The sequence below is a fragment of the Saimiri boliviensis genome, chromosome 8 (assembly GCF_048565385.1).
Source record: "Saimiri boliviensis isolate mSaiBol1 chromosome 8, mSaiBol1.pri, whole genome shotgun sequence".
NCBI lineage: Eukaryota > Metazoa > Chordata > Mammalia > Primates > Cebidae > Saimiri > Saimiri boliviensis.
In genome coordinates this window covers 104922742-104936719 of record NC_133456.1, presented here as the reverse complement: position 1 = coordinate 104936719, position 13978 = coordinate 104922742, and the positions used below count along the sequence as shown (strand labels likewise).

The 13978-nt window shown below is 43.2% G+C and overlaps 1 protein-coding gene across 2 annotated transcripts in view; it reads right to left on the bottom strand.

Annotated features, from left to right (window-relative positions):
• Positions 1–13978, bottom strand: part of CUBN (cubilin) — a 288396-nt gene that overhangs the window by 13058 nt on the left and 261360 nt on the right. For both annotated transcript variants that reach the window (XM_003930638.4, XM_074404977.1), the window contains 3 exons: positions 13508–13716; positions 2442–2604; positions 1892–2097 (listed from right to left, as the gene is read on the bottom strand). In XM_003930638.4, coding sequence (XP_003930687.3) covers positions 1892–2097; positions 2442–2604; positions 13508–13716 — 578 coding nt within the window. The remainder of the gene's footprint in view (positions 1–1891; positions 2098–2441; positions 2605–13507; positions 13717–13978) is intronic.

The window sequence follows — 13978 nt, the reverse complement described above, 5'->3', positions numbered from 1 at the left end:
GAGGCCATGCTTTTCCCATGCTCCAGAGTTCACTGAGTAGGAAGGGTTGGGGCCGCCCTGGTGGGGGAAGAGGGATGCTTCCTCACTGCAGCTTCCATCCTCGCCTCCAAGCTGGTTCTCCTTTGAGGGTCTCACCATTCTCATCACTCTCACTTACTTTTCTCCTGGTTACTTCCCTTCATTTATGAAAGACTTGAGATGTCTCAGCTAATAGTAATCTCCTGCACCCAATTTCCTTTCTGAACCCTTAGAGGTTCCAGTATTTTTACAGACAAGCCATTAAACACCCTCACTTTGTGTTTCTCAACACCAGTGACTCCATCTCTGCATCTCTGTTCATCTCCAGTGGCCGCTAGCCACCGTCCTCTGTAACATCCCTACACATCATTCCTTCAGGATCTTCCAGTGAGGGCTTCTCTGTCTGCTCCTGCATCCCTCAAGAATCCCAGTTCCTCCCAGCTCATCAGTCATTGTTTGTCTTTCCTCCCTACCTGCCCAGTCTGAAACCCGGACTTTTTTCCTGTATTCATTCAGTTGAAAACATTATTCGGTCATGACAAACACTGGGTCCTACTCGAGGCTGTGCCAGCTGCTGTTCTGTGCCAGCCAGTGCCTAGTGCCCTGTAGGTGGCATTCTGTGCCCCGCTGAGTGGTCCACCCTGATCCCCACTGTCTTAGCTTCATGAAGCGGGGGAAACTGAAAGAACGTTCACCAAAAGGGCCTCGTTCCACTTGGCTGTAAGTTCTTCCAGTAAGGGTACCTCTGGGTAACAGGGATTTTGTCCTGAAAACCATTACCAACGGAGTAACGATCATCTAGCATCTTGTCCACCATTGGAGCTTGGGAGCTCATCTCAGCGTCTGTGCTTTGCACCAAACTCAGCAAGTCCAGGGCCTGTTCAGCCGCCAGCACATCTCACACCTCTCCACACTGGAGTCGGACAAACTGGACTTCGCTCTCCCCAGCAAGACCATGTGAGAAGCAGGGGACCCCAGACTTATAACAAAGAGGACCCTGAAAACTCAGAAGACAGATGAAACTCCACTAGTCCAACACATGGACTAGTAGACATGACATTCTTAGAATGTCATTCTTCGAATTTGAACATGACATTCTTAGAATGAACTGGGGAGGCTTAATTGCCCTGCGACCTGCAGAAAGACAATCCAGGTATTCTAGATGTTCTGCCCGGTCTCCATCCTCAGTTCATGGTGGCTCCCTTTACATATGTTCCCTGGATAATCGCATTCTTCTCATTATTTCAATTACCTATCATGATCATGATGATGCACCAAAGTCTTTGGGCCTTCAGTCAACATCCCACTCTCAGCTGTCTCCTCAGCATCTTATTCCAGGGGAAATTCAGACTCAGCATTTTTAAACTCAAAATGGCTTTTTCCTTTTCTCCCTCTGATAGTACTATGAATACAGACCTGTGGGACTGGTTCCAAGCGGCCTCTTCACCGATTCTCTTGTGTCCTGTGTTTCCCCTTTCAATCCTGCCCGTACACAGATCCCACTAACTATACATACTTCTCCAAGCATTATCCATGGAGCTCTGGTAGTGGCACCAAAACACCAGAGAAGTTTGTCAGAAATTCAGATAAATGGGTGTTCTATGGGGGAATCAGTCTCTGAGGGCGTGCCAAGGCAGATGCACTTTTAAGATGCATCTTAAATGCCTTCTCAGGCACATGAAGCTTTCAGGGCTCCAGACCTACAGGACAGACCAAGTTCAAGTTTCTCGACACCCCTGATTGGAGGGCTTTTGTACAGAGGAAAAACACATTAAGCTGGAAGTCACTTAGAAAATTATATAATCATGGCCTCATTACTTCAAGTGTTTTGCAAATACTGGAGAAAAGGTCACTAGATGCGGCTGATTGTTACCTGTGGCAAGTCCTGAAGCTCTAAGTAATTCTGCATGCAGTCTTGCGAGCTCAGCTGTAACACCCACACAGTGATCTTGACCTGATGATGTGGAGGGGCATCGATGACCCAAGTACAGATGGAAGATGGGACACCTAGGTCTGATGAATTGGGTGATGAAATATTTTGTGGGGTCCAAGTTGCATTGTATGTTCCACCACAAGGCACTGGGGAGGGAAGGAAAAGCAACACAGGAGACATTTCATTCATGCCTCATCTCAGGCCATCTTTAAAATTCCGTCTTCCCTGTCTCCCACCCCAGAGGAGCTATATTTTCATCATTCTATTAAGAATTGGGGGTTTATATCCTTGACTAAAGATTATAGCAAATTTGTGTCACAGATTAAACAGAGTAATTAACATGGTGTTTAGCAATTGACATTGAGTTTAGATAGTAATCGACATTGAGTTTAGTAATTAACATTGAAACTTCAATACAAGAAGCAGGGCATTCTTTTCAGTGCATAAATACATGTGTATTTCATAACATACAAAATGCTTATTTACTCACTGTCCATGATGGTGTATGTAGCATTAAATCCTTCCCTTTCTATTGTTAAGTCACTGACGAATTGAACTGTAAGGAAGTTACCAGAAGAGAGAAAAGGAGCAGGTACAGTGGAGCCACAAAACGTTCCAGCCAAGTTGGCATTTTCACTATCCCCATCGTATAACTGAGAAGAAAAACACATCATTATTTCTCCGTTATTTACAAACTAGTTGCATATTTCAGAACATTTTTACATGGATGTTCTTAAAGGTGGTCTTAATTTAGGAAAAGAATTATAATTGGATTGTTTATATTATAACTTTCAGTAAAACCCTGGTATGATGCTTAACTTTTTTTTCCTCTTTGGGAAAGTAATACATGATTTTAAAAAGAATGTGTCATGAGAGTCCATTCACCCATTGCTACCTTACCCTCTGTACCCACTAGCACTCTGGCCCCAGCTGCTCTGAACTCTTTTCCTAGATGATCACTGCAGCCTCTCACAAAGCCCCTGATTCTACTCTTGTTTCTCTTTATTCTCAAAATGTCAGCCAGAGGATACTGTTAAAGTGTAAGTCAGACCAGGTCAACACTCTGCTGAAACCCTCCTAACTGCTTCCCATCCACTCAATAGAATAGCCGAAGCCATCTCACTAGCATTCTGTTCTCTCCTGCCTCTGACCTTTCTGATCTAATTTTCTTTTCTTTTCTTTCTTTTCTTTTTTTGAGACAGCGTTTCACTCTGTTGCCCAGGCTGGAGTGCAGTGGTACGATCTCAGCTCACTGCAACCTCCGCCTCCTGGGTTCAAGCTGTTCTCCTGCCTCCACCTCCTAAGTAGCTGGGATTACAAGTGTGTCCCACCACACCTGGCTAATTTTTGTATTTTTAGTAGAGATTTCGTTTCACCATGTTGGTCAGGCTAGTCTCAAACTCCTGACCTCCTGATCCGCCCACCTTGGCCTCCCAAAGTGCTAGGATTACATCAGATGCATGAGTCACTGTGCCTGGCCCCTGATCAAATTTCATATCGTCTCCACTTGGTTCATTCCACTTATTGAGCCAAACCAGGCATGCTCCTGCTTCTTGGGTATGGCATTTGCTGTTCCCTGTGCCTGGAATCTCTTCCCTGTATATCCACATAGTTTGTCCTCCTCCATTCCTTCAGGTCTTTACTCAGATACCCCCAACTCGGCCAGGCATGGTAGTGCATGCCTGTAATCCCAGCGTGCACTTGGGAGGCTGAGGCAGGAGGATCCCTTGAATCTAGGAGGTTGAGGTTACTACAGTGAGCTGAGATGGTGCAAATGCACTCCAGGGTGATGGAGCAAGGCTGTCTCAAAAAAAAAAAAAAAAGATATCCCCAGTTCAATAATGGGTTCCTTACGTAAACTCTCCCAACATTCCCATCTCCTTTCCTGCTTGATTTTTCTCCTCAGCAAGTATTACCTTCTACATACAACGTATTTAACTTTTGTTTGTTTGTTTGTTTTTGAGATAAGGTCTCACTCTGCTGCCCAGGCTGGAGTGCAGTGCTGCAATCATAGCTCACTGCAGCCTTGAATTTCTGGACTCAGTGGTCCTCCCACCTCAGCCTCCCAAGTACCTGGGACTACAGGTGCATGCTACCATACCTAGCTAATTAAAAAATCGTTTCAAGCCATGTGTGGTGGCTCACACCTATAACCCCAGCACTTTGGGAGACTGAGGTGAGTGGATCACAAGATCAGGAGATCAAGACCATCCTGGCTAACACGGTGAAACCCTGTCTCTACTAAAAATGCAAAAATATTAGCCACGCATGGTGGCACATGCCTGCAATCCCAGCTACTCGGGAGGCGGAGGCAGAAGAATTGCTTGAACCTGGGAGGCAGAGGTTGCCATGAGCCAAGACTGCACCACTGGACTCTAGCCTGGGTGACAGAGCAAGACTCCACCTCAAAAATAAAAAATAAAAGAATTTTAGGGATGCAGTCTTGTTATGTTTCCCAGGCTAAACTTGTTTATTTCATTGTCTTTCCCTCAGAAGAGAATACAAGTTCTATGAATGCTCAGATTTCTGTCCTGCTTACTGCTATGTTCCCAATTTTTAGAAAAGTGTCTGCACATAAAAGGAACTGAATAAACAGCTAAGAAATAAGAGCTTTGATTCCTCTCTCCCACTACCCCTCCCAAAACTGATCTCCATGAGCCTTCTTTATCTCATTGTTTCAAGCCTACAACTTCAGTCATCTCTGATTCGGCTCTCTTCACTCCACATTCACTCCGTTCTACCTTCAAAATATACCCCAGCCGGCTCCATCTCCAGGTGATCACCATCGTCCTTCACCTCTTCCCACTGAAACATCTTCTTCATAGACCAAATGCCAGAGCAGCCAGTGTTCTCCACGGAACTGCCTGCATGCCTGCAAACTCCAATCACATGATGCTCCTGCTCTGTCTAAAATGCTCTGGCAGGCCCTCGTTGCACCTAAAGTAAAATTCCAGCTCCTTGCTATGGTCCACAAGCCCCAGATGGTCTGGCATGCATCTCACTGCTAGCTGTACCTTTTTCATCCCAGGAGAACTTCTGCCCACGGCCCTGCTCCCACCGCTCTTCCTGCCTGGAGACGGGAGATGTCTTTCCTCAGCTGAAGCTGAACCTGCACAGCTAAGGACTTCCTGTCATGGGCCCTCAGTTCACATGTCACCTCCTTGGAGAGGCCAGTGTTATCAAATGGTACCCTCCCCCAGCGTCATCCTGTTTTATTTTCCTATTATATTCAAAACTGATCTTATTTGGTGTTGCTTTGCTTTTTCCGGTCTCTTTTCCAACAAGGATGTAAGTCCCATGGGTGAGGACATGGACTCTGTCTGACTTCTTCACTGTGGTGTCTGTGCCGGCACCCAGAACAATTCCCAGCCACTGCAGGCTTCTAGAAACAGCCATCGAAGTAGTGGGTTCTTGGATTTCTCTCAAGCACGTAACTAGAAAACGTTTGTTTTCTTCTGAGTAATCGTCATTGTATTTTCTAGTATCCGTGTGTATCTAACTCCAAATATTAAATTCATAGGAAAGCTATGATGTGTTCAAGGCCTCGGAACAGCCACGACCATGACCACTGACATTATTCTAAAGTGCTAGGATTATGTAAAACAGCAACAGCCTAAACCAGTCATTTCAGAAGAAAAAGAAATGGACCACTAGATGGCACTGTCTTTCCAAACTTAAACATGATTTTAGTTCATTCAGAATCGGAAGACACTCGAGTTTTCTCATCTTCACCAACTTGTTTCACAGAAGAGCACATCTGCCAAGTTTTAGGTCGTGGACTTTTTCTGGTAAACAAGTTAAAATTTCATGATAATCATTGCTGTCTTTATAATCACATTTATATTAGTAAGCGTTTTTATTCTGGGACCTGTGTGCCAGGCCTCTGTGCTAGGTCCTGCCTATGTCTTGAAGGTCTCAAATGGCCTTATACACCCTTTCTAGACCTTCAAGACACAGACCTCCTCATGAACAAAGGAGAACAAAGGAGAGTGAAGGTCTATAAATTAAATATATATATGTCTTTGTGTATATGTGCATATACACTATATATGTATACACATAAATATGGGTCTATATAAATCATATACAAAATAGAGAAAATAAGTGCTACAGTAAAAGAATGGAAGTGTATCATGACAACACACGTGATGGAGACAGACAATTGTATTGGCCCTTAAATGTCAGTAGAGACCTTCTAGACCTACAAAAGACGAACTGTACCTAGCAGGGTGGCTCACACCTGTAATCCCAGCACTTTGGGAGGCTGAAGCAGGCAGATCATGAGGTCAGGAAATCAAGACCATCCTAGCTAACAAGGTGAAATCCTGTCTCTACTAAAAAATACAAAAATCAGCCAGGTGTGGTGGCATGCACCTGTAGTCCCAGCTACTTGGGAGGCTGAGGCAGAAGAATTGCTTGAACCCGGGAGGCGGAGGTTGCAGTGAGCCAAGATCGCGCCACTGCACTCCAGCATGGTGACAGAGTAAGACTCCATCTAAAAAAAAAAAAAAAAAAAAAAATAGGAAGTGTATCCCAGTGGGACAGACATAAGTGCCAGACCACGGATGTGCGAAATTCATGGCACATGTCAACAACTTCTGACCCCTTCATCTAGCCTGGGGGCTGGGATGAAGGAACAGGAGAAACAACGAACAAAGCTGTGAGGTTCCATACATTTCATTCCCAAGGATCCGATCCTATGAGATGCAAGATCAGATCTGGGTTTTAAATGAGTAACTGGTCAATGTGGAGGAAGGTATGAGGCGGAGGCCAGGGCTGGGTGGAAGAAAATGGCATATGTCCTGGCCCCATGCTGGTGCTGCGTTAGTAAGATTTCTCCTGAGGGAGCTCAAATAGCTTGTGGCCTCAGGATAACTGACACTGGAGGCTCTAGACTCTGGTGCGTCAAACCCAAGATCTCTATCTGCTCTCTTGTTCTCTGGTAACAATCTCCACTACAAACTTTTGCCAGGTTGCCCTACAGTGCACTGCAGGGGGTGTCCTATACAATGATGAGGAGGGGGAATCCTACATAGACTGGGATATGAATGGTGCCTTTAGGAGCTGCACAATCATACACAGCTTCCAGCCGCATTCGGGGAGCACACATTTCCTGGCACAACTGCATTGGACCGGGCGCTTGAATTATGTCCTAAGTCTTGTGGATGTGGGTAAGTGCTGAGAAGAATGTTATATTTTCTCGACCTTTAGAACTCTGATAGTTTTAGAATCTGCTAAAGATCCTGAAGGCACTGTACAAATAATTTAGTGACAGGCAGGCTCTGCTACAGCCATGGCAAGATCCTGCCCTTCACCCAGCCATTGACCTGAGAAAATTTTTGGATTTTAATTCCTGTGAATGTTTAATGCACAAGGGCAGCAGACTTTGATATTGGACTTTAATTCTTTTGAATCCAATAATTGTATAGATTAATTTCCTTAGGACTTTATCTTTTAATATTTCCCTGGGAATTTGATCACAGGAGGATTTTGATATTCTTACTTGGAGCATCTTAGAGTATCTACACAAATTCTTTGATCTTATTTCAGACGGGGTCTGTTGGGTAACATTCCAGGGCATAATTCAGTATGGGAAGAAGAATAGAGAGTGACTTTGCAGGTTTGGGGCTAAACTCTGACCCATTTCAGAATCTTCTGGGGAAAAAAACATTATACTAGTCCCAGTTGTCAGAAAAAGCCACAAAGAAGCAATGACTAGAATCAGTTCTACCAGTGCAGGAGTTTCCTGGTATTGTTTTCTAGAATCTCAATGTTCTTTTTTAGTTCTTGGAGCAATGTCTAGAATATAGTAGGTATGCTAATTAACATTGCTTGAATGAAAGAATCAGGCCGGGCCCAGTGACTCACACCTGTAATCCCAGCACTTTTGGAGGCCGAGGCAGGTGGAACATGAGATCAGAAGATTGAGGCCATCCTTGCCAACATGGTGAAACCCCATCTCTACTAAAAATACAAAAATCAGCTGGGCATGCCTGTAGTCCCAGCTACTTGGGAGGCTGAGGCAGGAGAATCACTTTGAACCAGGGAGATGGAGACTGCAGTGATCGTGCCACTGCACTCCAGCCTGGGTGACAGAGGGAAACTCAGTCTCAAAAAAAAAAAAAAAAAAGAATAGTAGGTACGACCTCATATGGATAGGAACGTGATGCCTTCCATAGACTGCTGATCCTTTCCCCAAAGATGGACAGCCCCCACTTTGGCTTCAGTAGCTGACACAGACTGAATGGTTAAACCCAGTGCATTAAGTCAGACCTTCTCACTGAGGTCAATACCACCCCATAGGCAGTGTTCCACAAAAGTGTGGAGTTTGTTGGGTCATCACTATAATTTGGGGCTATAACTAGCATTTACTCATTCACAGGACAGTTTTTACAAAGTGAAGATTTATGTCCCACATAACTTTTGAATGTCTGTCAGACATTTGTGTAAAAAAAAAAAAAAAAAATCTGTTTATAATTATTTGATCCCAGAACCTAAATCCATTTTATAAATTAACACAAAAATAGTTTTGCAGAGTTTTGATATGTACCAAATTTTCAGAAATGCAATTACTGTGTAAGCTGAGAGAAGACTGTACTTTGGTTTAGAAATGTTTGTTTTGAGTTTTTCCACTATTTTGGAAATTCATATTGCAGATGGTGATGCTGCTATTGGCATGTGAGTGCAAATACAACCCACCCATATTTGTTTAATTTTATACTTTTTATTCACCCCCATTCCACATATAAAAGGAGCCTATTTTATTACCTGACTTTGCATAGCGGTGTTAGAGTATTTACATATGTGAATATACACTATTTTACATGTTTTCCTTTTTAATGTCTCCTTTTTATTGTCTTTAGGATATCTTTTGAAATTACATTATGGGTTGGTTATAGTATAGACGGCAATTCACTTCAGGTGAGAAAGGAAGCTTACAAAACTTGGCTATGAAAAGGGGCACTGACGCCTATAATACAAGCACTTTGGGAGGCCAAGGTAGGTGGGTCACTGGAGGTCAGAAGTTCGAGACCAGCCCGGCCAACATGATGAAACCCTGTCTCTACTAAAAATACAAAAATTAGCCAGGCATGGTGGCACATGCCTATAATCCCAGCTACTCAGGAAGCCAAAGCAGGAGAATTGCTTGAACTTGGGAGGCGGAGGCTGCTGTGAGCAGAGATCGTGCCATTGCACTCCAGTCTGGGTGGCAGGAATCAAACTCCATCTCAAACAAAAGAAAAGAAAAGAAAAAAAAAAAGGACCACTGATGGGGTTGAGGAAAAACTGGACACTGTTAGGATGAGGACATCTCTCTGCTGGTTCCATATTTTCTAGTGGAAAAAGTTAGCCAGGGTCACACTCCTGGCCCCTCTGCTGCCTGAGGCACTGCTCACCACATGAGTGACAGCCAAGAAGCTGGGCATGAGAGGGTGTAGCTCACAGCCTGTGCTGTCCTTCTCCATTTCTGTGGTCAGCCTCCCACAGGAAGCATGCTTTTGTGATGTTCCTCTTAATTTCGTAAAGGATAACAAAAGAGAATGAGTTTCTGTTCATTTTGTAAATTGCAGCTCAGCCATCCCCTCTAGGAAGCCTTTCCTGAACCCCCAAATGAAGCCAATCAGAGAATCTTCTGTTCTGCCCTTCTACATTGTTTCTATTTGTGATTTTTATCATGTTATACAACATGTTATACAATGTGACAAAAATGTCCATTATTTAAAGGTATTTTATTTTTACTTTAAATGTAATTACTTAAATGAATATCATTTGTTTACATGTCAGTCTCTTACACTTTCCTGACAGCTCCTCAAGAAGCTTGAACTCCTCAATATATTGTCTTCAACTCTCTATATCTCCAGTGGTGCTGGTACAGGGCCTGGCACATACCTTTGCCAACTAACTCCTTCTGCAACAGATGTGATGTGAATTTCAAAAGAGACCACTCAGTGAAATGCACAATTAACTAGGTGATTTGGTTACCATAATTACTCTCCAAGTCAACCCTTTCACAAACAAACAGGACAGAATTATGAACGAATAATGGACTTGGTATGATTTTACTTGTATATCTACCACAAAGTTCAGTTAAATCAGCTTTTCTAAAAAGTGATTTGATCATAATCTCTAAAAAAAAAAAACCTAAAAGGAATCAAATGTCCTATTTATCACAGAAAAATCTCTTTAATAAAGAAACTTCCAAGCTCCACATTCCGAGGGTTGTTCTTTGATCTGCCAGTTTACTGGTAGTGGGAAACATAGCCAACTGAAGGAAATTGCTTTTCCAAAGGGGAAAACAAGAATAGTTCTGAACAGAATTTATTTGGGAAAAAAAAAAAGATATATTATTTTGAAGCAAGAAAATAACTCCTTGTTTTTGATGTTGCAGTTTCTGGCCTGAATGAATTATGGAAATTCAGACCATAACAAGCTGTTTTGATGACATTATCAAATCACACTCCATAAAAATGGATCTTGAGAGTAAATCCAATCTCCTAGCAGAACCATACTCAAAACATTCTATAAGAATGTAAAATTATAATTTTATATGGAAATCCATTATTTTTAGTTTCTAAGGAAAATAAATTTCATAGTGCCCATGCCTATTTGGAATTACTCCAAGGGAAAAACAAGGGAGGTAAATTTGTTTACCATAGATGTCAGGCACGGTGCTGAACACGCCAGTACACATCATTTTAACCCTCAAAACTGCCTTTCACGGGAGGTACTGTTAGGAGATTTTCAAGAAAAATAGATGAAGTGATGAGGAATCGGGGAGATCAGGAACTTTGTCTGACAGCAAGATTGGCTTTGAGTCTCCATACTGCTTGTCTCTAAACCTTTCTGTAAAACCCAAGGGAGCTCTTGGACAGTTCTGAATTCAGCTTTAGGACTGCTCTAGTCACTTCGGTCTCTCCCCACTTTTTTTTTTTTTTCTAAAGCGTCTCACTCTGTTGCCCAGGCTGCAGTACAGTAGCGCAATCACGGCTCACTAAAGCCTCTTCCTCCTGGGTTCAAGGGATCCTCCCACCTCAGTCTCCCGAGAAGCTGGGACCATAGGTGCATACCACCGCACCCAGATAATTGTTTTTTATTTTTTGTAGAGAAGGGTTCTCATTATGTTGGAGGGCTGGTCTCAAACTTCTGGGCTCAAGCAATCTGCCTACCTTTTCCTCCCAAAGTGCTGGGATTACAGATGTGAGCCACCACACCTGGCCGGCCAGGTCTCATTTTAGAAAAGGAGAATTCGACTTGAATTGACATTCCTTGTTATCTTTAGTCTCTCATGAACTTATCTGATCCAGTTTCTGTGCCAATGCTTTATTAAAACGACTGTCATCCAATGGAATGAGGCTGTCTGCGTCTTGACCTTTCTTGGTCTCTACTTGACAGTTTAATAGTACTGATCACCCACACTTTGTACTTTTACTTTGTTCTCCCCCTGCCTCTTGACTTCAGGGATACTACACAATTCCTGGTCTTCACAGTTATTTCTTCATGATGCATCTGTTTCTTTTCCTGCCCCTTGTGCCCTCTCCAGCTGCCTCCCTGGATACCTTTCCCGGAGCTGAGAGCCTGACTCTCCGACTCCATGCTGACTCTCTCTAGGAAAGCATCCTTTCTCCTGACGTAAGGGAAGCTCTTAGCTGCATCCTCTCTGTTCATGGAGCTGCCTTCTCACTGAAGCTCCATTCCACGTCTGCCCACTGCAGTCCCATTGTCTGCCTTGCTCGCACCAAAACCACACTGTTATTTTTCTGGTCTCCGAGCCTTAGCCCTTTCCATAGTAAAAACATACGCATACAATGAAGGGCTCAAATCGGTATTCCCGCCACACATTTTCCTTCCTTTTAAAACAATTTTCTTAAAAGTTTAGACAATCCTAGAGCTTAAGTTTCTCTTGCACCCCTCTTGCCATCTCTGCCATGGCTGCACGATTAGACCCATCCCTGATCCAGGTCTAAGAGTGACATCCCCACCGGGCAGTGACCTCTCCCGGGAGCCCTCCCAGCCTCCTCCCCTTCCCGTTCCCACAGCTGCTGATTTCAGCTTAGTCCTCCCTAGCTACCGTTCTCATCACATCGCTCACTGGAAAACCTTCAACCATTCCTTATATTCAGCCATGCAAAGTCTAAAGTCATGAGTTTGACTTTGAGGATCCTTCGTAATCTCAGTATTTCTCTATGTAGGCCATCTTACTTCTTGCTACTCTTTAGAACTTTTCTGCTTCAATACAGCCAGCCTCTTTACCCTTTCAAGAACATGCACATATCACGTTCGTCGCCTTTTTGAAAATGTTCACCTTGCCTGAATTCTCTCCTGACTTAAATAAGTCTTCCCTCACTCTAAGTGTTTCTTGATCATGCCAGAGTTTCATCAACCTTCTTTCCTTTTAAGCTTGCACACTGCTTCAGGCTTGCATTGAATGCATTCATCAGCGCTTAAATGCTTACTGTCCTGAACTGTGCATTGTTAATGTGCATGTGTCATCCCATTATTTTCCAGTCAGACCTAAGCTCCTCATAAATAGAAATCTTGCATACTTTTTATTTTGCCCCTGAGAGTGCAGTGGTAAATATTGATTGATGCTGCTTAACACTTGTAATCTGAACCCATATCATCTGATAGGTGTAATAATTTAATATTAAAGAGTCATTGAAAATGGAACAGAAGTTTCCTGATTTACTTTATTATTCATTTATTTTTTTGAGATGGAGACTCGTTCTGTCACCCAGGCTGGAGTGCAGTGGTGAGATGTTGGCTCACTGAAACCTCCGCCTCGTGGGTTTAAGTGATTCTCCTGCCTCAGCCACCCTGGCATCTGGGATTACAGGCACCCGCCACCATGCCCAGCTAATTTTTTGTATTTTTAGTAGAGATGGGGTTTCACTATGTTGGCCAGGCTGGTCTCCAACTCCTGGCCTCAAGTGATCTGCCTGCCTCAGCCACCCAAAGTGCTGGGATTACAGGTGCAAGCCACCATGCCCAGTCTCAATTTACTTTTATTTTTCTCCATCTCTCGACCTCATGATCCACCCGCCTCAGCCTCCCAAAGTGCTGGGGTTACAGGTGTGAGCCACCATGCCCAGCCCTCAATTTACTTTTAATGGGATTTCAGAACCATTTTCATATCTAAACATAATGTAATAAGCAAATCTACAAGCCTAAGAAATAGTCAAATTAAGAGGTGATTATCTGTGTCACTGACATTATTGTTTACTTTAGGATTTGCCAAAGGTCCTTTGAGTATCTCTCTTCAGAAAACTGACCTTCCCATAGATCGTCTCTTGCTAGACGTTGATGAATAGGAGATTTTAATGCTAATGTTAGAAGCTAGTCAATAAAATATTTGAGTCACTCATGTTAAAGATTAATTTAATATGAAGATAGAGCATCTATAATATTAAATGTTGCATCATTGAAGAACAGGTCATTTTAAAAAGCAGTAGTACCTGTACTCACAATTTTCAGGACTTCCTGTAATGATATAAACTGGAATACACTGTATTAGAGTCTGGGATGATTAGGTTCTGTAAAACAATAAAACAGGCTTACCTTTACATAATCATAAACGCATCTTTGCCTCGTACTTGCTGCCTCCAGAGCAAATGTATTGAAGGTGAGATTAATTAGTTTGTTTACAGGTGCAATTATGATCCATACACAGTTTAAATTCTTGTCATACATTCCATTCGAATCAGAATCAGGAGAGACAAAAGTATTATTTGAATCTGTCAGATAACCACCACATCCTTGCTGAGGCCCTGCATGAAAACAAAGACACATCACTGCGCGGACCAAACAGAACAGACCTCATGGGTACATGGAGGGTTTTTAAAAGAACAGTTTCTATTTTCTGTCACACTCTGAGAACATGATCAGATCATTCCCTCCTAGGCTCCCTCCCTTCCTCCTGTCCTCCTGTCCTCCTGCCCTCCCTCCCTCCCTCCCTCCCTTTTTTCTTCCTTCCCCCTCACCCTACCCCACCTCTCCATCCCTCCCTTCATCGCTCCCTTCTTTTCTTCC